The sequence below is a fragment of the Salmo salar genome, chromosome ssa11 (genome assembly GCF_905237065.1).
Source record: "Salmo salar chromosome ssa11, Ssal_v3.1, whole genome shotgun sequence".
NCBI classification, from domain to species: Eukaryota; Metazoa; Chordata; class Actinopteri; order Salmoniformes; family Salmonidae; genus Salmo; species Salmo salar.
Genome location: NC_059452.1, coordinates 101,241,908 through 101,265,859, shown reverse-complemented (window position 1 = coordinate 101,265,859; position 23,952 = coordinate 101,241,908). Strand labels below are relative to the sequence as shown.

General features: G+C 39.8%; 1 protein-coding gene across 1 annotated transcript; it reads left to right on the top strand.

The window, feature by feature from the left end:
• The first annotated feature begins 3,832 nt into the window (after positions 1 to 3,832).
• Positions 3,833 to 21,616, top strand: LOC106563833 (NEDD4 binding protein 2 like 1). The gene is made up of 5 exons (XM_014129730.2): positions 3,833 to 4,089; positions 17,844 to 17,971; positions 19,712 to 19,800; positions 19,958 to 20,025; positions 20,288 to 21,616. Exons 1-5 carry the CDS (start codon positions 4,016 to 4,018, stop codon positions 20,430 to 20,432), a joined length of 504 nt encoding a protein of 167 aa, XP_013985205.1. The 5' UTR covers positions 3,833 to 4,015; the 3' UTR covers positions 20,433 to 21,616.
• Positions 21,617 to 23,952: the final 2,336 nt, after the last annotated feature.

Below are 23,952 nucleotides of genomic sequence, written 5' to 3'. Positions count from 1 at the left end.
TTGTCTAGCTTGCTGTTCCAAAGAAAATGCAATGTCGCTAGGTGTAGGCAAGGCCATAAGCAAATAGGTAAACTGGGAAATGACTAAAGAGTTAAATCAGGGTAAACTGGGATATGACTAAAGAGTTAACCAGGATGATTTTTCCACAAATAGACAAGTATTTCCCTTTCCACGATAGCCAAATCTTATCTTATTTTTTCTAACTTTCTATTAAAATGTATTGTAATGAGATAATTTCTTTCTTTCGGGATATGAATACCAAGTATGTCACCGTCAGACCATTTTATTGGTAAACCACACAGTAATGTAAAAATAAAAAATAATTGTGATGCAATACATAATATAGTAAACGAATCATAATTCGGTTTTAATCCAGAGAGGTTAGAACAAGTATCTAGATCATCTATGAGGCTGTGGAGGAATCCAAATTGTGGATTTAAAAGAAAACATGAATCATCAGCATACAATGACACTTATGTTTTTAAGTCCTGGATAAACTAACCCCTTGATAGTAGTGTTGGATCTGATTTTAACAGCTAACATTTCAATGGCCATAATAAATAGATATGCCGATAGTGGACAACTTTGTTTTACTCCTCTTGACAGTTTAAAACTTTCTGAGAAGTAGCCATTATTTACTATTTTACACCTAGGGTTACTATACATAACTTTAACACATTTTATAAGAGATTCTCCAAAATTGAAATATTCCAGGCATGTATATATAAACTCCAGTCGTACTTTATCAAAAGCCTTTTCAAAGTCAGCTTTGAAAAGCTGAATACCAGGCCTGGTTTCCCAGATTTTTTATAGTGTTCTATTGTTTCCAGTACTTGTATTATATTATCTCTAATGTATCATCCATGCAAAAAACCTGTCTGTTTATGATGAATAATAAAAGACAATACCTTTTTAATTCTAAGCGCTATGCACTTTGCTAGAATGATTCTATTACGACACGGAAGTTTAAGGGGCCTCCATTTTGTTTGTGTTTAAAATAGACTGGTTCTTTATATTTACACTTGGGTCCTGTTTCAGTAGTAATGACATCAGACCTTATTGTTGAGTATCTGATAATCTACCATTTTTAAAGGAGTGGTTAAAACATGCTAATAACAGTCTTCTGAGTACATAAACAAATGTTTGGTATACCTCAACTGGTATGCCATCCTGCCCCGGAGTTTTCGCGGAATTAAAGGCTTTAATTTAATCAAGAAGTTCCTCCTATGTAATTTTGCCTTCACATGAGTCTGTTAATGTTACAATTTTTATAGTGAAAAAATCCTTCCAATTAACTTTGGTTAGTGGAGATGGAAGAGACTGAAATGAAAACATATGCTTAAAGTACTTTGCTCCCTCTTTCAAAATATTGTTTGGTAAATCATTGGCGACGCTGTCATTTGTGACAAGTTTCAGAAAATTATTTTTGGTAGCATTTCTATCTTGAAAATGTAAAAAAAAATAGCATTTTCCCCCATAATCCATCCAGTTTGATTTATTTTTTATAATATATTACACTTGATCTTTCTTGAGTAATTTCCCCCATTTCTTTTTGTTTTTCCTCTAACGTATTCTGAGCCTCTATGATACAGTTTTTATTACTATCTATCTGTTCCGATAGAGCTTCTATTTCCTTTGTTATTATGGAGTCTTTTTACCTATATTGTTTTTTTTTGAAGATGAGTACTGTATTGCATGTCCTCTAAAGGCACATTTAAAAGTGTCCCATGCAATAAGGGGGATCTGCTGTACCTATGTTAAGCAGGAAAAAGTCAGTTATAAATTCTTCTTTCCTGGTTAAATACAAGTTGTCATCCAACAGGCTTTAATTAAATTTCCAATATTCTCACACACGTGAAAATTCAATAAGAGAAATGTATATGCCAATTGGCCTGTCAGCTGTACAGTGGGGAGAGCAATAATAGTTTTCTACTTGGATGTGCTCTTGGCCTGTCAGTTGTTCAGTGGGGAGAGTAATAACAGCACGGATGATTGTGTCCTGCCATGCAGTGACAAGAGCAATAGGGTGCTGACTGAACCTGCTGTTGTGACATGGTGGGATGAACATAATTTCACATCACATCTAATTAAGGAAGAAAACACAGATTGATTGTTGTGTTTGTTCTTCTGTCAGAACTTCCTGACCTTTAAAAAAAATGGTCAGCTTTTTCTCCATCCTCCCCTGATTGAGAATACTGTAATTTTCATAGTCATGCCACACTTTGTGTAGCAGTCTTGGTGGTTCCATACCTCTTCCATTTAAGAATGATGGAGGCCACTGTGTTCTTGGGGAACTTCAATGCTGCAGACATTTTTTGGTACCCTTCCTCAGATCTGTGCCTCGACACAATCCTGTCTCGGGGCTCTACCGACCATTCCTTCGACCTCATGGCTTGGTTTTTGCTCTGACATGCACTGCCAACCGGTGTGTGTGCCTTTTCAAATCATGTCCAATGAATTGAATTTACCCCAGGTGGACTTCAATCAAGTTGTAGAAACAGGATGCAATGGAAACAGGATGCACCTGAGCACAATTTCAGTTGTTTAGTTTTAGAACATATGCAAAAAATAACAATAATTTTTTTGCTTTGTCATAATGCGGTATTGTGTGTAGATCGATGAAGGAGAAAAACATATGTAATCAATTTTAGAATAAGGCTGTAATGTAATAAAATGTGGGAAAGGACAAGAAGGAGTCTGAATACTTTCCAAATGCGGTGTAAGCTCCCCGCACACTCAGCCTGTCCTTTCACATTTCCTATTAGCTAGCCATGAGAGAAAAAGTCATTTTGAGCATTTCTATCTACAACTGTCATAAGAGTCGTCGAATGGAGACCAAGGCGCAGCGGGTATAGTGCTCATATTTACATTTAATGAATACACTTTCACAAAACAACAAAAATGACCGACAACAGTTCCGTCAAGTGAACAGAAAACAACCACCCACAAACCCCAAAGGAAAAACAGGCTGCATAAGTATGGCTTCCAATCAGAGACAACGAAAGACACCTGCCTCTGATTGGAAACCACACCCGGCCGAAACATGGAAAACGGAACATAGAAATAGAATACTAGAAAAACCCCACCTATAAACAGAAAACCCAAAACACATAGACAAAACACCCCCCCTGTCACGCCCTGACCAATCTACTAGGCAAAAATAACCTCATACCAGGGTCAGGACGTGACAACAACCAATATTATGGGAGATATCTTAGTTACTTAAAAGGCGATTTTACATGTGAATCAGAATGACTGTTATGTGGCCTTTATGCTTAAACTGACAACATCTGGGAAGTACAATACTTTATGACAGCTATACACCATAAACCGCTGGGAGCAAAGCGAAGAGGAATGGAACGTCTAGTGATGAAGACATGCGGGACCACACAACTCTTCTCTTTTGAGTAAACAACTCATTTTTCTTTGCTTTTTTATTAAAATTACAGTTTTAAAGAGTCGCTGCCCAGCTCCCCAAAGCATCTGAAAACCTCTCCAATTGAAATCAAATTGTATTTATTGACGTAAAAAAAAGGCTATGTAACAAAAATATATAGGCTTGTAATGTTGTTGTTTTTTAACAATAAGGCTTAAGTGAATGTGTAAAGCTTTGAGTTCAGGCTGTCTTTACTTATTTGTTTTCCATTTAGGCTACATTTAGCCTAACATGTTGTTATTGAGGCATTTTATTATGATATGTTCCCAAAATCAAATCAACCTTTGAAATACTGTTTTTCCTTAACCTCATACATCTAAAACTGTCAATCATCATCATCAACATCATCATCATGTAATGAATCGCTGGTGCAACGCCTGACGTGACAGGAAAGTCCCGTCGTTTCCTGCAGTTGGGTCGGTAGGCAACTAGTGGGTGATCAGTAGGCTATTCTAGAAGACGTTACCATACAGACAGACGTTGGCGCTCTCGACCACTCAACGGTGTTACCATCAGAAAGGTGGAATCAATTGGTTAAAGGATTCATATAAAGTAGTTGTAACGGTGAACGAACTGAAAATGGGGAGAAAGAGGACAAGGCATATCATAATTCTCAGAGGACTCCCCGGATCAGGAAAGACAGCTCGGGCAAGGTAAACTTTTTTTTATATCGCATCAGGAGGATAAAAAATGTCGTTTTTCTTGATGATAATAAATACATTGCTAAAATAAACAATTAGATGTACCGTTATCAAAATAAATAGTTTAAAATATGCACTGTGAATTGTTCTCCATCCTATCCTTGATTAGCATATTCTTGTCGGATTTGGTCAAATGTAAAACTTGTACAGGATAGTTTGGTTCATAATTTATAGCACAGACTACATTGATATAACTTCTGTAAATTATTCTTAAATATAGGATCGGATAGGATAAGATGAACTGTCCCCGAGGGGAAAATTGTCTTTAGACACCAGTATTGATGTAGCCTATTGATCAGCTTTACATGTATTTGTAAAATGTAAAAAAAAAACACAAATTAAAAAACACAAAAACAAATGTGTTTTCAAAGATGTAGCCTACAATGCAATACTCCTTAGAATTTTAAGGAGAAAACAACTCATTGGCCTACATTAGAACACCACCGCAGAAGCTTTGGCATCTTCCCAATTCAGTAGCCTTGTTGTGTTATTTGGCTACTTGAAATAGAACTAGGGCCTATCACTTTCAGCCCACCTCTTCCAATGCACCGTGGAAAAGTGTTCATCGAATTCTACTATACATTTACAGATGAAGAGCCGAAATGAGTATAACATCCTGCAATTAAACCCTAGGCTACTATAAAACCTTCTATTGTGGCATACTTAGAATGCTTCATGCGCAATTGCTGTGTTTTTGTGTTACTGGTTAATTTCGATAGCATATTCCCATATCTGATTATCAGCTGTTGTCAAAACCGAAATGGGTATGACATTTTGGCATTTAAAGTATACAACATTTTCGAAATGTCACATAGCCTACTGTAAAACTTTTTTTTTTTTGGGATACTCAAATGGCCAACTATTTAGGACGCAAGTATATGTATTCGGACATGGCTACAAGGGTTAAATATTAGTATTTTACAAATCCTGAGAAGAAATCACTTTTCTCCCGCGTAACCCGGTATTTCCCGACAAAACATTACGCACCACAGAAAAAAACATAAAAGCACATAGATGTAGCTATGCTCTCTTGTGTAAATAAATGAAACAAGCTTCGCTAGGCTAATCTTTTTGAGTATAAACTGTATTAGTACTGTATTGTATTATACTGTATTATAAGGACTGGAATTATGCACCTCATTCAAACTATGATAAAGCAGGAAGAGAACATGCGATTATGTTGCAGCACATGCGGCCTACAAAGTTAGAAGTATAGGCTACCGAATATATATATATTTTGAAATAATATTTCCCCTGTTATTAGGCTACCTCCTCTTTCTCTCTCTAGTGTTGCCTCATTCCTTCCTTGCTTTCAACAGTTAAATGAAATAAGGTTTGTTGTCCTTATCTTCATCCTTCTTATGACATGCTTGAATAATATAGGACTATAATTCGATGGAGAAGGCTTTCACTTCTCTATAAATTAGACGCGCATTCACGAAGATTAAATGGTTATGGGTCTGAATAAATAACTGCTGTAGCCTACCGTTCACTCTTCTTTCAAACTACCTGTGAGTTCTATTGGCTGCTGTATTTAACATTCAGCAAACAAGAGCTTAGTATTTTTTGGTATTTTGATATTTATTGTTGCTTCATCTGTTTTTTAAAACCAGGTTTGCTGTTCATTTGAGCAATATGAGATGGAACCAGGTTCGTTGCAATAACGGCTCTATATAATACTGTAAGCTTTCTTGAATTTGTTCTGGATTTGGGGACTGTGAAAAGACCCCTGGTGGCATGTCTGGTGGGGTAAGTGTGTGTGTCAGAGCTGTGTGTAAATTGACTATGCAAACAATTTGGGATTTTCAACACATTAATGTTTCTTGTAAAAATAAAAAGTGATGTGGTCAGTATCTCATTTTACATTTTAGTCATTTAGCAGACGCTCTTATCCAGAGCGACTTACAGTAGTGAATGCATACATTTCATACATTTTTTTCTCCATACTGGTCCCCCGTGGGAATCGAACCCACAACCCTGGCGTTGCAAACACCATGCTCTACCAACTGAGCGGGACCACACAACTCTTAGCCAAGAGAGACTGACATGCATAGTATTTATATCAGCCCTCTGATTACAATGAAGCTTGCATCGGTCTCTAAATTGTCCATTGGTATAAGAAATGCGTCAAAAAATAATGTCCAGCAAACTATTCCAGTCTAGCTTTTCCTAAATTGGACTCCAAGAGCTAAGGAGCCTTTTTTAAGGAGAGAGGCCAGGAAAGAAGGAGAGAGGCCAGGAGAGAAGGAGAGAGGCCAGCAGAGAAGGAGAGAGGCCAGCAGAGCACAGGTGCGTGTGTATTGCGCAAGTGACAGAGGCTGTAAATTAGAAGCTTATTATGCATAACCCATCATTAATTAGCTAAATATAAGGATAATACTACATTGAATGTATTACCTGAAAGAGGCAGGCAAGGACATCTATATATAGGCCTATATATCAACATTGAAAAGGATTATTTATTTTGGATGCAATTTGAATGGAGTTGATGGCGAGAGAGAAATACTGTGAGAGAGTGCTCACTCGTCCACTGATTTAAAGCAACAATACAGGAGTGTTTTAAACCTCTGCAGCTGCAATTTAAAAAAAAAATCTTTACAATTAAAAAATACAGTGACCCCCGAAAGCCAGATGGAGATGTATAAATTAGACGCTGTAACGTGGGTCGTCTAATGGGGACCAAGACGTGGCGTGTGACGTGCTCATATTTACTTTTATTTAACTCTCAAATAACAAAACAACAAAACGACCGTAAACAGTCCCGTCAGGTGCAACATACACAAAACAGGAAACAACCACCCACAAAACACAGGAAAAAACACCCCTACTTAAAAGTTACCTTCAATTAGAGGCAACGAGGAACAGCTGCCTCCAATTGAAGGTCAACCCAAGAAACTTAAACATAGAAATAGACATACTAGAATAAACATAGAAATATACTAACATAGAACATAAACCAAAAACCCTGAAACACATAAAACAAACACCCCCTGCCACGCCCTGACCAAACTACAATAACAAATAATCCCCTTTACTGGTCAGGACGTGACAGACGCGCATTCTATCTTTATATTACTGTAGCATAGGCTATGCTGCAGCAAAAATAAGTGACCATGATGAGATGATAGGTGTAAATAATGAGATGGGCTGTTGGTCGCCACCCTGAGCGTTGATGATTCATCATGCAGTGACCAAAGAATGCCAAGATTGTGCAAAGCTGTCATCAAGGCAAACAGTGGGTACTTTGAAGAATCTATAATCTAGAATATATTTGGATTTATTTAACACTTTTTTGGTTACTACATGATTCCATATGTGCTATTTCATAGTTTTGATGTCTTCACTATTATTCTACAATGTAGAAAATAGTACAAATAAAGAAAAACCCTTGAATGAGGAGGTGTGTCCAAACGTTTGACTGGTACTGTAATTCATCAATACATTTCTTGGTAGTCCCAAAAATATTTTAGCAACAGCAATGATCACAAGTCAGTCATAACATGGCTATTAGGCTAGCAGATATATTTATGTAGGTCTTTATTTAGCAAGCTAAAAACACAGAGCCTAACGTTAGCTAGCTAACTGCTGGGAGGATGACATGTCATTGGAGGAGTGGGTGAATGACCGACTTTTTCCCCTCATCGTTTTTTGGTGGCTACAGCTAGATCAAGTTTGGGCAACGTATGGCCCACGAGCCGTTTCCAGCCCACCGGGCACTTCAATCCGGCTTCGAGACATTAAAAAAAAGACAATAAAAAAAAAAGTTTAAAAAAAAGTATTATTATTGTATAATTTTTTTACCCCTTTTTTCTCCCCAATTTCGTGGTATCCAATTGGTAGTTACAGTCTTGTGTCATCGCCACAACTAACGTATGGACTCGGGAGAAGCGAAGGTCGAGAGCTGCGTGTCCTCTGAAACACGACCCAGACAAGCCGCTCTGCTTCTTGACACAATGCTCGCTTAACCCGGAAGCCAGCCGCACCAATGTGTCAGTGGAAACACCGTACACCTGGCGACCGTGTCAGCGTGCATGCGCCCGGCCTGCCACAGGAATTGCTAGAGCGCGATGGGACAAGGAAAGAGCGCGGACGACACTGGGCCAATTGTGCGCTGCCTCATGGGTCTCCCAGTCATGGCCAGCTGTGACCCAGTCTGGGATCGAACACAGGTCTGTAGTGACACCTCAAGCACTGCGATGCACCACTCGGGAGGCCTCTGCAAATTAATTTTAACAAACAATTGGTTCCTCCAAAAATGCGTCCCTCCGTAGAATTTCTAAATCCCAATTTGGCCCTCGAGCCAAAAAGTTTGCCCACCGCTGAGCTAGATAGATTCAGGTGTCATTTTGTTAGCTAGAAAAACATTTGAATTGCTTTGCTATCATGCTGAACTTGAACAACTGTTATCCAGTTAGCACATCTCTTGCATTCGTAAATTCACTCTGGCTATCTACTCTGATTTCAGAGCACTCTTGTCTCGACCCTGTGTGCCAGAGAGCAGAATAACTGATGGATTTACGAACACGCAACACCAGCTGAATATGGCCGGTATCAGTAAACGTAGGCAAAACAATGAAGAGTTAGTGACTAAGGCTGTATTAGGCCTGGGTAATTCCAGTCCTCAGGGGCCTGATGGGTGTCACACTTTCCTCCCATCCCTAGCAAACACACCTGATTTAAACTAATGTCATTCTAAACTGAAGATCATGATTAGGTGGTTATTGGAGTCAGGTGTGTTAGCTGGGGCAATACTGTGACACCAATCAGGCCCCCAAGGACTGGAGTTGCCCAGGCCTGCCCAGCCCCAGCTAACACACCTGACTTCTAGTGGATATATTATTGTTTCATTCACTTCTCTCTTCCCCCCTGCTGCTCCCCCTATTGGAGCTTGGAGTTTAAGCCTTTCACTGTACCCTGAAATATCCATGTGACTAATAAAGTCATCTATCATCTAGCTAGTGTGTAGGCTGTTGGTTCTATTGACCAAATCAAATCAAATGATAGATGACTACGGATGATAGCGTGATGAACAGGCAGTGGCTCGGGTGGTTGTTGTCCTTGATTATCTTTTTGGCCTTCCTGTGACATCGGGTGATGTAGGTGTCCTGGAGTCATAGATGTTGTCTGTGTGTCTGTGTAAAGGACCTGTAGCCTCATTTAACAATACTGCGCATAAACTATTCTAAAATACTACTTATGAACGGAAATTAGAATGTTCGTACACATAGAAAAAGTGTGATTTGTCAAACAATCCTACGAGCATCATACACACACCGGTAGGAGATCAGTGGTGTGTAAAGTAAAACTACTTTAAAGTACTACTTAAGTCGTTTTTGGGTGTATCTGTTGGGGGTATGTGTACTTTACTATTTATATTTTGTACAACTTTTACTTTTACTCCCAAACATTCCTAAAGAAAATAATGTACTTTCTACTCCATACATTTTCCCGGACACCCAAAAGTACTCGTTACATTATGAATTCTTAAAAGGACAGGAAAATGGTCCAATTCACACACTTATCAAGAGAACATCCCTAGTCATCCCTACTGCCTCTGATTTGGTGGACTCACTAAACAGAAATACATTTGTAAATGATGTCTGAGTGTTGGAGTGTGCCCCTGGTTATCCGTAAATTTAAAAAACAAGAAAATCACACCATCTGGTTTGCTCAATATAAGGAATTTTTAATTATTCATACTTTTACTTTTCATTTTGATATGAAAGTGTATTTTTTTTAAATTACATTTACTTTTGATAGATATAGTATAATTTAAAAACTTTAAAAACATATTTTTTTACTTTTACTCAAGTGGTATTTTACTGGGTGACTTTCACTTTTACATGAGTCATTTTCTGTTAAGGTATCTTTACTTTTATTCAAGTATGACAATTGGGTATTTGTTCCACCACTGTAGGAGATAACTATTGATAAATACCAATTGTTCTCAGCCTCAGTGCTCGTTCATGACCTTGCCTACTTGCATTTAGAAACGCCCCTAATGAACCATATATGTTTCAAATCATCCCTTTAAAGCCCGTTGGGAATATACAACGCCATAATTAAATAAAACGGCGCAACCAAAAAAAAAACTACGAATGATATATTTTTTGACTGAAATAGGTCGTGCTAGTGTCAGAGGTTGAGTACAATAAAAATGTTTTATTTGGCTCCCTCAGTTGTGGCTTTACCAGTAAAAATAAAAACATAGCTACAAAGAGAGGACCATTAGGACAATTCAAGTTGCTTTAGCAATGGCAAATATACTTCAAATGAGTAGGCAACACTCAACACCCATTCATCCTCAACAGCTTCCTCCTGCAGTGTGTTCCGCTTGGCCACATTGCCACCACATTCAGCAGCGTCTTTTTGCTGATGATTGCATCCAAAACATTGGCTCATTGAGGGCTGTGAGATACAGATCGTTAAGGTCCCGCTCAAAAGTGCCCGTTGCCAAAAAAAACCCGAGGGTGGATAGCACTTGGATGTAGATCTTAAATCTTCTCAAAAATCCTGTAAAATTGGTTTTGGGAAACAATATCTGATGAGCCAATCTGTACTTTCTGCAAAAACCCCACCTATAAAAACGCGTGTCTGTGTGGCAAATGTTCAAATAGCAAGATCAGCCATCTCTCATTCGATTTCCCATTATCTCAGTCTTTTATAGTATTTCACACGTGCCTTTAATTTAACAAATTACTGTACTTTATATGGATGATTATCATAACAAATGCACTGATGTGATCAAATTATATGATATATAATATATATATATATATATATATATATATGATATATGTCATATCATGAATTCACAATAGAAACATGATTATATGACTACTCTCACAATTTCACACATTTTCAACACATATTTTCCCCATTCTAAATTTGACAAGCAGTTCCCACCATTTATTCCACCACTTGGCATTGTGCGTGCGCATGGTCAAGGCACTGCGTAAATTTACACACACTCTCAAGCAAACGTTCATATTGATAAATCTCACACTTTGCGTAGACATGATCCCACACATGGTTTACGCACATATTTGTGCCCAGGCATGATTAATAAATGAGGCCCCCTGTACAGTCCTCCCCAGGGACCAGTTTTATTCAAGTGGAACTGACACCGTTTTAACAACATGAAATCTTATTCAAATCTGTTCATATACAACCCTAGGAAGAATATTTTTTTTAAACATTTTTTGACAAGCAAGCACTTAGATTTGGTCATTTTCATGTTTTCATAAATTCTTAGAATGTATGGGAATTACATAGAGTAAGGCATTTCTGAAAATTCTCTAGCAATATAGAGTGGGAAAGCGGCCATGCATTTTGACAATTAATAGACATTGCAGACAATAAAACCTAATAAAAACAACTATCTCATCCAGGACTAGCGTCTATGCAGACCGGTGCGCCATAGCCAATCAGAGCTACAGTAGGCCTTTATGCAAATAAGCCATTTGCCACATGGGCCTGTCATCATTCACTTTGAACTGGACTGTGTTTACAGGCAGTTGGGCCTGCCATCGTTAGCTAATATGGTGACAATGATGTAGGCCATGTGTAGTGGTTATGATATGGTTTTGCTTTTAAAGGTTTTTTCACCTGGTCACATACAGCTGATGTGTTGTGAATTGAAGTCCCCAAATGAAGGGAAAAAGTGAGAGGAGGAGAGCGCATAGGTACGAGAAGGAATACAACGTGGCTGCTAACGAAAGGGAACTGTGTTTACCCGTGATCATTCCGCCGATTTGGTTGAAAAACATTTCTTAAACGAAACAGGGATAAACATGCCTGCATTTGTTCAATAGAAACTCTTGTTTGCAACTGTTGGACCAATGATTACGCCGTAGATCAGCTAGATGCAGGCAAGAGTGTGCAAGACGGTATTGAATGTGTCACTATCTGTCCATGTGTCACTGTCTTGTCACCGCAAACTGTTCTTTCGACCTGTGTGCACCCATGCTGTAGACCTTAATTGATAGGTGGCTATAGGGAAAATTAGAGTATCATGTAGTAGCCTAAACCTATTGATGTTACATTGAATTGTGTGAATGGAATATGAATGACAGTCATCCAATATGCTGTAATAGAAGTAAGACCATGCTCATGAAAAACCAAAAACGTCCTCCCTCGTCATAAACGTCACCGACCTCAGCTGCCTCACTCTGACCATTTTACTTGCCCTAGAAGAGCCGGTTAGGCTGTTTTCATGTTTTCTAGAGCGTCTGCCTGAAGGGAAGAACTGATAATCAGAGAGAAGTACATGGGAGGGGCTTGAAGTCATCTTATGCACTTGTCTGATAACGTTCGGTTAAAAATTGTCTGTAGGGAGCGATGCTGCCTCTCACAGTCACCCATAACCTTCATAACATCTTTGTCATTTAGCAGACGCTCTTATCCAGAGCGACTTACAGGAGCAATTAGGGTTAAGTGACTTGCTCAAGGGCACATCGACTGTTTTTTCACCTTGCCGTTTCAGGGTTCCATGGCCGTTTGTGTCATTTTGTTTATTAGTCTTTTTAACAGAGCCTTATGGCTGTTTTTACAATTCTGTTCTTATGGTCTTTTGACCAATTACATCAGATCTTTGGCCAATAATAGGGCAAAAGCTCAGAATTGGGCTGCACAGGATATGTATATAATCTAAGGTTGAATGGTGTTTCCAGGGATAAGTAACGGCGAGAAACCAGTGAATTATAATAAATTATTTATATGAACAGCATGGCATGAAATGGAGCTGTTAAATGATATGGAATGTTTAAATGTGGCCTGCATGATGAATCATCAACGCTCAGGGTGGCGACAGACAGCCCATCTCAGTATGGAGCGCAGACTTCACAGACCTATCATCTCATCATGGTAACATTTTTTCTTGCGACAGGAAGGCCTGCATTTCCTGCAGCATAGTCTATGCTACAGTAATATAAAGACCGAATGTGCATCTAATTTACCCATCTCCATCTGGTTTTCAGGGATCACTGATTTTTTGTTTATTGTAAAGATTTTTTTTTGTATTGCAGCTACAGAGTTTTAAAACAGCCTTTTACTTGAATATCGTTGCTTTAAATCAGTACACGCGTGTCAGCACTCTCAGTCTTTCTCTCTCTCTCCACCAACTCCATTGAAATTGCATTCAAATAGATAATCCTGTTCTAGATTGATATATAGCCATATACATAGATGTCCTATAGCCATATACATAGATGTCCTATAGCCATAAATATATAGATGTCCTATAGCCATATACATAGATGTCCTATAGCCATATATATAGATGTCCTATAGCCATATACATAGATGTCCTATAGCCATATATATAGATGTCCTATAGCCATATACATAGATGTCCTATAGCCATATATATAGATGTCCTATAGCCATATACATAGATGTCCTATAGCCATATATATAGATGTCCTATAGCCATATAAATAGATGTCCTATAGCCATATATATAGATGTCCTATAGCCATATACATAGATGTCCTATAGCCATATATATAGATGTCCTATAACCATATATATAGATGTCCTATAGCCATATATATAGATGTCCTATAGCCATATATATAGATGTCCTATAGCCATATACATAGATGTCCTATAGCCATATACATAGATGTCCTATAGCCATATATATAGATGTCCTATAGCCATATATATATAGATGTCCTATAGCCATGTACATAGATGTCCTATAGCCATATACATAGATGTCCTATAGCCATATATATATAGATGTCCTATAGCCATATATATAGATGTCCTATAGCCATATATATAGATGTCCTATAGCCATATATACACTGCTCAAAAAAATAAAGGGAACACTGAAACAACACAATTTAACTCCAAGTCAATCACACTTCTGTGAAATCAAACTGTCCACTTAGGAAGCAACACTCATTGACAATACATTTCAAATGCTGTTGTGCAAATGGAATAGACAACAGGTGGAAATTATAGGCAATTAGCAAGACACCCCAATAAAGGAGTGGTTCTGCAGGTGGGGACCACAGACCACTTCTCAGTTCCTATGCTTCCTGGCTGATGTTTTGGTCACTTTTGAATGCTGGCGGTGCTTTCACTCTAGTGGTAGCATGAGACGGAGTCTACAACCCACACAAGTGGCTCAGGTAGTGCAGCTCATCCAGGATGGCACATCAATGCGAGCTGTGGCAAGAAGGTTTGCTGTGTCTGTCAGCGTAGTGTCCAGAGCATGGAGGCGCTACCAGGAGACAGGCCAGTACATCAGGAGACGTGGAGGAGGCCGTAGGAGGGCAACAACCCAGCAGCAGGACCGCTACCTCCGCCTTTGTGCAAGGAGGAGCAGGAGGAGCACTGCCAGAGCCCTGCAAAATGACCTCCAGCAGGCCACAAATGTGCATGTGTCTGCTCAAACAGTCAGAAACAGACTCCATGAGGGTGGTATGAGGGCCTGACGTCCACAGGTGGGGGTTGTGCTTACAGCCCAACACCGTGCAGGACGTTTGGCATTTGCCAGAGAACACCAAGATTGGCAAATTCGCCACTGGCGCCCTGTGCTCTTCACAGATGATAGCAGGTTCACACTGAGCACATGTGACAGACGTGACAGAGTCTGGAGACGCCGTGGAGAACGTTCTGCTGCCTGCAACATCCTCCAGCATGACCGGTTTGGCGGTGGGTCAGTCACGGTGTGGGGTGGCATTTCTTTGGGGGGCCGCACAGCCCTCCATGTGCTCGCCAGAGGTAGCCTGACTGCCATTAGGTACCGAGATGAGATCCTCAGACCCCTTGTGAGACCATATGCTGGTGCGGTTGGCCCTGGGTTCCTCCTAATGCAAGACAATGCTAGACCTCATGTGGCTGGAGTGTGTCAGCAGTTCCTGCAAGAGGAAGGCATTGATGCTATGGACTGGCCCGCCCGTTCCCCAGACCTGAATCCAATTGAGCACATCTGGGACTTCACGTCTCGCTCCATCCACCAACACCACGTTGCACCAAAGACTGTCCAGGAGTTGGCGGATGCTTTAGTCCAGGTCTGGGAGGAGATCCCTCAGGAGACCATCCGCCACCTCATCAGGAGCAAGCCCAGGCGTTGTAGGGAGGTCATACAGGCACGTGGAGGCCACACACACTACTGAGCCTCAATTTGACTTGTTTTAAGGACATTACATCAAAGTTGGATCAGCCTGTAGTGTGGTTTTCCACTTTAATTTTGAGTGTGACTCCAAATCCAGACTTCCATAGGTTGATAAATTGGATTTCCATTGATTATTTTTGTGTGATTTTGTTGTCAGCACATTCAACTATGTAAAGAAAAAAGTATTTAATAAGATTATTTCTTTCATTCAGATCTAGGATGTGTTGTTTAAGTGTTCCCTTTATTTTTTTGAGCAGTATATATAGATGTCCTATAGACATATATATAGATGTCCTATAGTCTAACTCTTTCAGGTAATACAGTCAATGCAGTATTGGCCTTAAATTTAGACAATGAATGATGGGTTATGTATATAATAAGCTTCTAACTTATAGCCTGTATCTTGCACAATGTGCATGCACCTGTGCCTCTCCTGGCCTCTCTCCTTCTTTCCTGGCCTCTCTCCTTAAAAAAGTCTCCTTAGCTCTTGGAGTCCAATTTAGGAAAAGCTAGACTGGAATAGTTTGCTGGACATCATTTTTTAAAGCATTTCTGATACCAATAGACTATTTGAAGAGGGACCCAAGCTCTTGTTTGCTGAATGTGAAATACTGCACCCCGGTGGTGGATTTAGGTATAGGCGACATGGGCAGACGCCCAGGGCGGCATCTTGCCGGGGCGGCACGGGACGCACGCACAAAAATGTATATATATATATTTTTTCGGAATGGACATTTGCGCGATCAGTTTTTATCTCTCATTTGCACGTCAGGTCAATGATATCATGCCACCGTGTGGGAGTGTGGGTCAATTAACCTTGTCGGAGTGGGTGTCCTGATTCTAGTTTGTGGGGGGCCACTGTAGCAGCCAATAGAATTCACGGGTAGTTTGAAAGAAGAGCGAATGGTAGGCTATAGCAGTTATTTATGTTCTCTCCCTGCTTTATCATGGTTTGAACGATGTGCGTAATTCCAGTCTATATACAGTATTATAAACTGGGTGGTTCGAGCCCTGAATGCTGATTGGCTGACAGCCGTGGTGTATATATATATATATATTTCTTTATTTAACTAGGCAAGTCAATTAAGAACAAATTCTTATTTACAATGACAGCCTACCCTGGCCAAACCTGGACGACGATGGGCCAATTGTGCGCCGCCCTATGGGACTCCCAATCACGGCCTGATGTGATACAGCCTGGATATCAGACTGTATACCACGGGTATAACAAAACAAGTATTTTTACTGCTCTAATTAAGTTGGTAACCAGTTTATAATAACAATAAGGCACCTTGGAGGTTTGTGGTATATGGCCAATATACCACGGCTAAGGGCAGTATCCAGGCACTCAGCGTTGCGTCTTGACTAAGAACAGCCCTTAGCCGTGGTATATTGGCCATATACCACACCCCCTCGTGCCTTATTGCTTAAATACAGTATAATACAATACGGTACAGAAATATAGTTCACACTCAAAAAGATTAGCATACTGGAGCTAGTTTCATTTATTTACCCAAGATAGCATTTTTATAGCTATATCTATGGGCTTTTATGTTTTTCTGTCATGCATAATGTGCAGTAGCCTATATCATGTATGTAGCCTGTTGGATAATGTATAGTCACACCTGTCGAAATGAGTAGACCAAGGTGCAGCGTGGAATATGTTCATCTTGAATTTTAATGAAAAAAATAATGAACACTTACAAATTAAACAAAAATTGACAGCAGACAGTTCCGTCAGGTACTCACAACTAAACGGAAAACAACTACCCACAAAGAACAAAGGAAAAACAGGCTGCCTAAGTATGGCTTCCAATCAGAGACAACGATAAACACCTGCCTCTGATTGGAAACCATACCCGGCCAAAACATAGAAAATAAAACATAGAATGGCCACCCACCTATCACACCCTGGCCTAGCTAAACAGAGAAAACACAGCTCTCCTAGGTCAGAGTGTGACATGTATTTAATGTAGGGCTCATAAAATGTATTTAATGTAGGGCTTATTATATGTATTTAATGTAGGGCTCATTAAATGTATTTAATAAATTGCTCATTATATGTATTTAATGTAGGCTCATCAGAGTCAGGTAGCATCAGGTTTGAATTTTCAGACAAAGCTCTAATCAAATCCAGACATACACAGTAGGCCGATTTATATGCTTTATAATGCTTTTGAATGACACTTCTGGGTTTGGCGGGAAAACCGGGTTACCGGGAGAAAAGTGATTTCTTCTCGGAATGGCACATTTGTAAAATACCAGGAAAATATTCAACCCTAATACAATCATATAGACATTCAAACTGTAAGAGCAAAAACGAAACCTTTCTATTGGCATGGTCTTTCTAGACTCTTCCATCCTTGGGTTGTGGAAGTGTTATGGCTATATTTCAGACACACACACACACACACACACACACACACACACACACACACACACACACACACACACACACACACACACACACACACACACACACACACACACACACACACACACACACACTTCTCTATGCAAGCTGTGTATGTGTTCTGTCTGAGTAGATGTTGAGTGTGAGTGTGTGTGTCTACAGTGAGATCGTGGAGATGTATGGGTCTGGAGAAGCCTTCAGCACAGACGACTACTTCAGGGTGAATGGGAAGATGGTTGGGTTCCACAAGAGAGACCTGCACAATGCTCATGTATGGAACCGCAACAGAGGTAGGTACAGGGTTGATTGGTTAATATGTTTATCGATTCATTTATGAATTCATTTATTGATCTATTAATTTATTGAATTAGATTTCCAAAACACTATATCCACCAATTTCTCACATTTGTGTTTTTTCATAAGAAATTCATGCTTATGGGCATTGTGTGTCAAATATTACTGTCCTCAGATGTTTTATTCATAGATGTTAGATGTGTATTACAATTGGTTTGGTTCCAAACACTATGTAATCATTGTTTAGTTGGAATTGAATGTTTGTTTGCTGTATATTTAACATACTCTCTTAGAAAAAAGGGTTCCAAAAGTTTTTTTAGGGTTCTAAAAAGAACTGTTTTGATCAGAAAAACACTTTTTGGAAGACACGGGTTCTTAGTAAGGCTAAGGGTTCTACCTAGAACCTTTAACATCTTAAGAACTGTTTTTGGAAGAAAGGGTTCTTTGATGATTCTTTGGAAGGCAAGAAGGGTTCTACATAGAACCATATATAATATTTCCCAGCATGCTCTATTGAAGGGAGATTTTCACAATTGTTTGTTTAACTGTAATAGCTGTGTTTTTGCATGTACATTGATTGGTTGATTCATTTTATGCTACACAGAAATATAAATAACATACCGTTTCATAGAGGGCTCTGTGTAGAACCATATACTGTACAGGGGGTTCTTTGAAGAACTCTACAAACTTTTATTTAACCTTTCTTTAACTAGGCAAGTCTTTTAACAACCCCATGCCATGACTAGATGAGGGGAAAAACACGACAATCTCTTTCATAAGTTATTTATACAAATAACTATCATTTTTGAAAATGGATATACAGTACCTCACAAAAGTGAGTACACCCCTCACATTTTTTAATATCTGAGTATATCTTTTCATGTGACAACACTGAAGAAATGACACTTTGCTACAATGTAAAGTAGTGAGTGTACAGCTTGTATAACAGTGTACATTTGCATGAGTGCTGCCGGCACTGGGGAGCTACAGTTCATTGAGGGAACCATGAATGCCAACATGTACTGTGACATACTGAAGCAGAGCATGATCCCCTCCCTCCGGAGACTGGGCCGCAGGGCAGTATTCCAACATGATAACGACCCCAAACACACCTCCAAGACGACCACTGCCTTGCTAAAGAAGCTGAGGGTAAAGGTGATGGACTGGCCAAGCATGTCTCCAGACCTAAACCCTATTGAGCATCTGTGGGGCATCCTCAAACGGAAGGTGGAGGAGTGCAAGGTCTCTAACATCTACCAGCTCCGTGATGTCGTCATGGAGGAGTGGAAGAGGATGAAGCTCTGGTGAACTCCATGCCCAAGAGGGTTAAGGCAGTGCTGGAAAATGATGGTGGCCACACAAAATATTTACACTTAGGGGTGTACTCACTTTTGTTGCCAGCGGTTTAGACATTAATGGCTGTGTGTTGTGTTATTTTGAGGAGACAGCAAATGTACACTGTACACTCACTACTTTACATTGTAGCAAAGTGTCATTTCTTCAGTGTTGTCACATGAAAAGATATACTCAAATATTTACAAAAATGTGAGGGGTGTACTCACTTTTGTGAGATACTGTATAGCGAAACTTTTCATGTTTAATTAATGGTATGATTGAACAATTGGTTGATTGACTAATTTGTGAATTTGATCATTAATTGTGTGATGGATTAATCGATTGGTTGATCCATTATTAAGGCTGATTCAAGGGTTATGTGTATGAGTTGCTCCTTGCAGTTCTTCAAGCCATCAGAAGAAAAGTCCATCCGATCGTGATTGACAACACCAATCTGCGTAAATGGGAGATGTGGCCTTATGTCCGAATGGTAAGGACTACTTCTAGCCTGTGTGTGTGTGTGTGTGTGTGTGTGTGTGTGTGTGTGTGTCTCTGTGTGTGTGTGTGTGTGTGTGTGTGTGTGTGTGTGTGTGTGTGTGTGTGTGTGTGTGTGTTGTTATGACAATACTGTGTTTGTCTCTTTTCAGGCGTTTCGCCGTGGCTACTGGATCGAGTTTGAGGACATCCCTGTCATTCCATTAGAGATTCTCGACAGGTATTGATGCAGCCGGGATAAGAGAAACCAAAGCAGAGTTGTGCTTGTATCATCTGACATGTAGAGTTGCTACACACACACACACACACACACACACACACACACACACACACACACACACACACACACACACACACACACACACACACACACACACACACACACACACACACACACACACACACACACACACACACACACACACACACACAAATGACACACACATGCATAGTGGTTGACACGTTGTATGCCTCTCTCTCAGATGGTGTCCTGAGATTCCCATGGAGAAATTAGAGAGGATGAGCGAAGGTTATGAGCCCGTAAAGAAAATATGGGACGTCCTCTTTGACTATGAGTCCAGAGGGAAGTGGATGCCCAGCTCAGAGAGACTGCTTAACCACTGGTGATCAGGAGACATTTACATTTGTGTGTGTGTGTGTGTGTGTGTGTGTGTGTGTGTGTGTGTGTGTGTGTGTGTGTGTGTGTGGATTCGTTGTTGCTTCTAATGTTGTGGGAACCTAAAATCCCTGAATTTCCCCACAAGGATAGTAACACAAGGAAAATTACATTTCCCACATCCCCATGAGGACAATGGCTATTTTAAGCTTAGGGGTTAGGTTAAGGGTTAGAATTAGGGTAACGGTAAGGGGTTAGTGGTTAGGTTTAAGGCTAGGGTTAAGGTAAAGGCTAGGTTTAGGGTAAGGAAAATAGGATTTTGAATGAAATTAATTTTAGGTCCCCACGAGGATAGAAGAACATAACGTGAGTGTTTGTTACTATCCTTGTGGGTACTGCAAATCCCCCAAAGTCCCCACAAGGATAGTAAAACAAGGAAAATTCTCCCACATGGGGACATTTCCCACAAGGACATTGGCTATTTTAGGGTTAGGGGTTAGGTTTAGGGTGAGGGTTAGAGTGTGTGGGTTAGGGATGTGTGTGTGTGTGTGTGTGTGTGTGTGTGTGTGTGTGTGTGTGTGTGTGTGTGTGTGTGTGTGTGTGTGTGTGTGTGTGTGTGTGTGTGTGTGTGTGTGGTGACTATAGCTGTGAGATGATACAACTCAGGACACCACAAGGGGTCTGACCTCACACCCTAGTTCCCTTATAGTCCCCTGGTACTTTGGTAATGTCACCTAAATGGTGCTGTTTGAATTGTCACCGCGGTGTTTCTCCAGGTTGGATAGAATATATTCCTCATGTCAGAACATGAAGGACCCTGAGATGGGACGTTTCTTTCACACAGATTCAATCCGTATCGCAGAAGTTCAGTGCTATAGACACATAAAGCTTTTACCAGTCTCCTCGAACATGGGAACATTGTCTTTAAATTTCAATTGCGCTATAGCTCTGACCTTTCATGATATGTATTGAATCCATATCTACGTTTACAGAAATACAGAAATGATCCCTTTATGATGCAAAATGCAGCATCATATCATGTAAAATGCCTCATACGGGGATGATTATTCTATTTTGAAAGTTAAATATCTTGAAAACTTGATTGCTGACTTGCAAAACATTTTGGGACTATGTTAACAATTTACTAATGAAACAAATACCAAAAATAAAACATTTGGGTAGAGTTTTCCTTTAAGTGTTAACACAGATGGTTCTTAATGGTTAACACTCAGATGGTTGTTAACTGTTAACACAGATGGTTGTTAACTGTTAACACACAGATGGTTGTTAACTGTTAACACAGATGGTTGTTAATTGTTAACACTCAGATGGTTCTTAACTGTTAACACTCAGATGGTTGTTAACTGTTAACACAGATGGTTCTTAACGGTTAACACTCAGATGGTTCTTAACTGTTAACACTCAGATGATTGTTAACTGTTAACACAGATGGTTCTTAACTGTTAACACTCAGATGGTTCTTAACTGTTAACACACAGATGGTTCTTAACTGTTAACACACAGATGGTTCTTAACTGTTAACACAGATGGTTGTTAACTGTTAACACTCAGATGGTTCTTAACTGTTAACACACAGATGGTTGATAACTGTTAACACACAGATGGTTCTTAACTGTTAACACACAGATGGTTCTTAACTGTTAACACTCAGATGGTTGTTAACTGTTAACACAGATGGTTCTTAACGGTTAACACTCAGATGGTTCTTAACTGTTAACACACAGATGGTTGTTAACTGTTAATACTCAGATGGTTCTTAACTGTTAACACAGATGGTTCTTAACGGTTAACACTCAGATGGTTCTTAACTGTTAACACACAGATGGTTCTTAACTGTTAACACTCAGATGGTTCTTAACTGTTAACACAGATGGTTCTTAACTGTTAACACTCAGATGGTTCTTAACTGTTAACACAGATGGTTCCCATCTGTTAACACTCAGATGGTTCTTAACTGTTAATACTCAGATGGTTCTTAACTGTTAACACTCAGATGGTTGTTAACAGTTAAGAATCAGATGGTTCTTAACTGTTAACACTTTCTGGTTTTGTGGTTAAGCGAGAAGTGCTTCTGTTGTAGGAAATGTTTCCTTTCCAGATTGGATTGCAGTACCATGCTTTTTTAAAACAAAAGTTTAGTTTTCTTTGGAACAATTCAGGCACATAATATACAAATACACACCTCTTTTCTGCTTTTCAGCTCCCTTCTATCCATGTTTACATCACATAACTATTTGTATTGAATCTGTCTTGAGAATATTGCTTTACAAGTAAGGTAGTATAGCGTTAGAAGCTGTTTTACATGTGGTTTTCTACCCGTTGCTTTGTGCTCACATTCCAGATGTTGTTCAATTAATGAAAACCCTTGTAAAAAAAAAAAGGTTTTGTGTGTTTTATTTACCCTTTTTTTCAATCTTGTCTCATCGCTGCAACTCCCCAACAGGCTTGGGAGGCGAAGGTCGAGTCATGCGTCCTCCATAACATGACCCGCCAAACCGCACTTCTTAACCCCCACCCGCTTAACCCGGAAGCCAGCCGCACAGTGTCGGAGGAAACACTGTTCAACTGCCTGTAGGCGCCCGGCCCGCCACAAGGAGTTGCTAGAGTGCAATGAGCTAAGTAAAGCACCCCTGGCCAAACCCTCCCCTAACCCAGACGACGCTGGGCCAATTGTGACCCGCCCAATGGAACTCCCGATCACGGCCGGTTGTGATACAGCCCGGGATCGAACTTGGGTCTGTAGTAATGCCTCTAGCACTGCGATGCAGTGCCTTAGACCCCTGCACTACTCGGGAGGCCCAAATTGTCTATTTTTGTCCCAATTATTACATGATTTAAAGCGATTGCAAATATTCTACATTTAAACATAATCAGAATCCTACGTTTTTTTAAAATATTTTTTTAATGCTAATTTCTGAATATAAATGTCTCTGCATATTGTGTGGCTGCTTCACTGGCTGTTCCTTTTCCTCTCCTTCCTCTTCTTCCCCTGGAGAGGGCCGAGCGCAGTCAGGTAGAGAAGCAATCTTTCTTCTTCTTCCACTTCTCCTCCTCCTCCTCGTCTTCTCCTCCGCCTCTGCAGGAACCCCACACAGGGTTCTATTTGGAACTCGAAAGGGTTCTAACTGGAACCTAAAAGGGTTCTCTCTTATGGGGACAGCTGAAGAACCCTTTTTTCTAAGAGTATATGAAGACAGTCGGTATGAAGATAGTAGGTATTAAGATAGTTGGTATGAAGACAGTTGAGAATAATTTGACAAAAACTTGAATCCAAGTTTAGAATATTTACCATAACTAACATAGGCCTCTTACCATACCTCTAACATAGGCCTTGAGCATACCTCTAATGTGTAACCCACAAGGATATTAAACACAGTATACAGTTCATACAGTATGAAACATACAGACAATATGGTTTTATAAACTCAGTGGATCGAGCCCTGAATGCTGATTGGCTGAAAGCCGTGGTATATTACGTTGTATACCACAGGTTTATTTGTACTGTTGTAA

Excerpts from the sequence above, each read along its gene's own strand:
- LOC106563833 (XM_014129730.2), top strand. The coding sequence starts at position 4,016 with ATGGGGAGAAAGAGGACAAGGCATATCATAATTCTCAGAGGACTCCCC. Across the intron at positions 17,972-19,711 it reads TGTATGGAACCGCAACAGAG|TTCTTCAAGCCATCAGAAGA; the intron begins GTAGGTACAGGG and ends TGCTCCTTGCAG. Across the intron at positions 19,801-19,957 it reads TGTGGCCTTATGTCCGAATG|GCGTTTCGCCGTGGCTACTG; the intron begins GTAAGGACTACT and ends GTCTCTTTTCAG.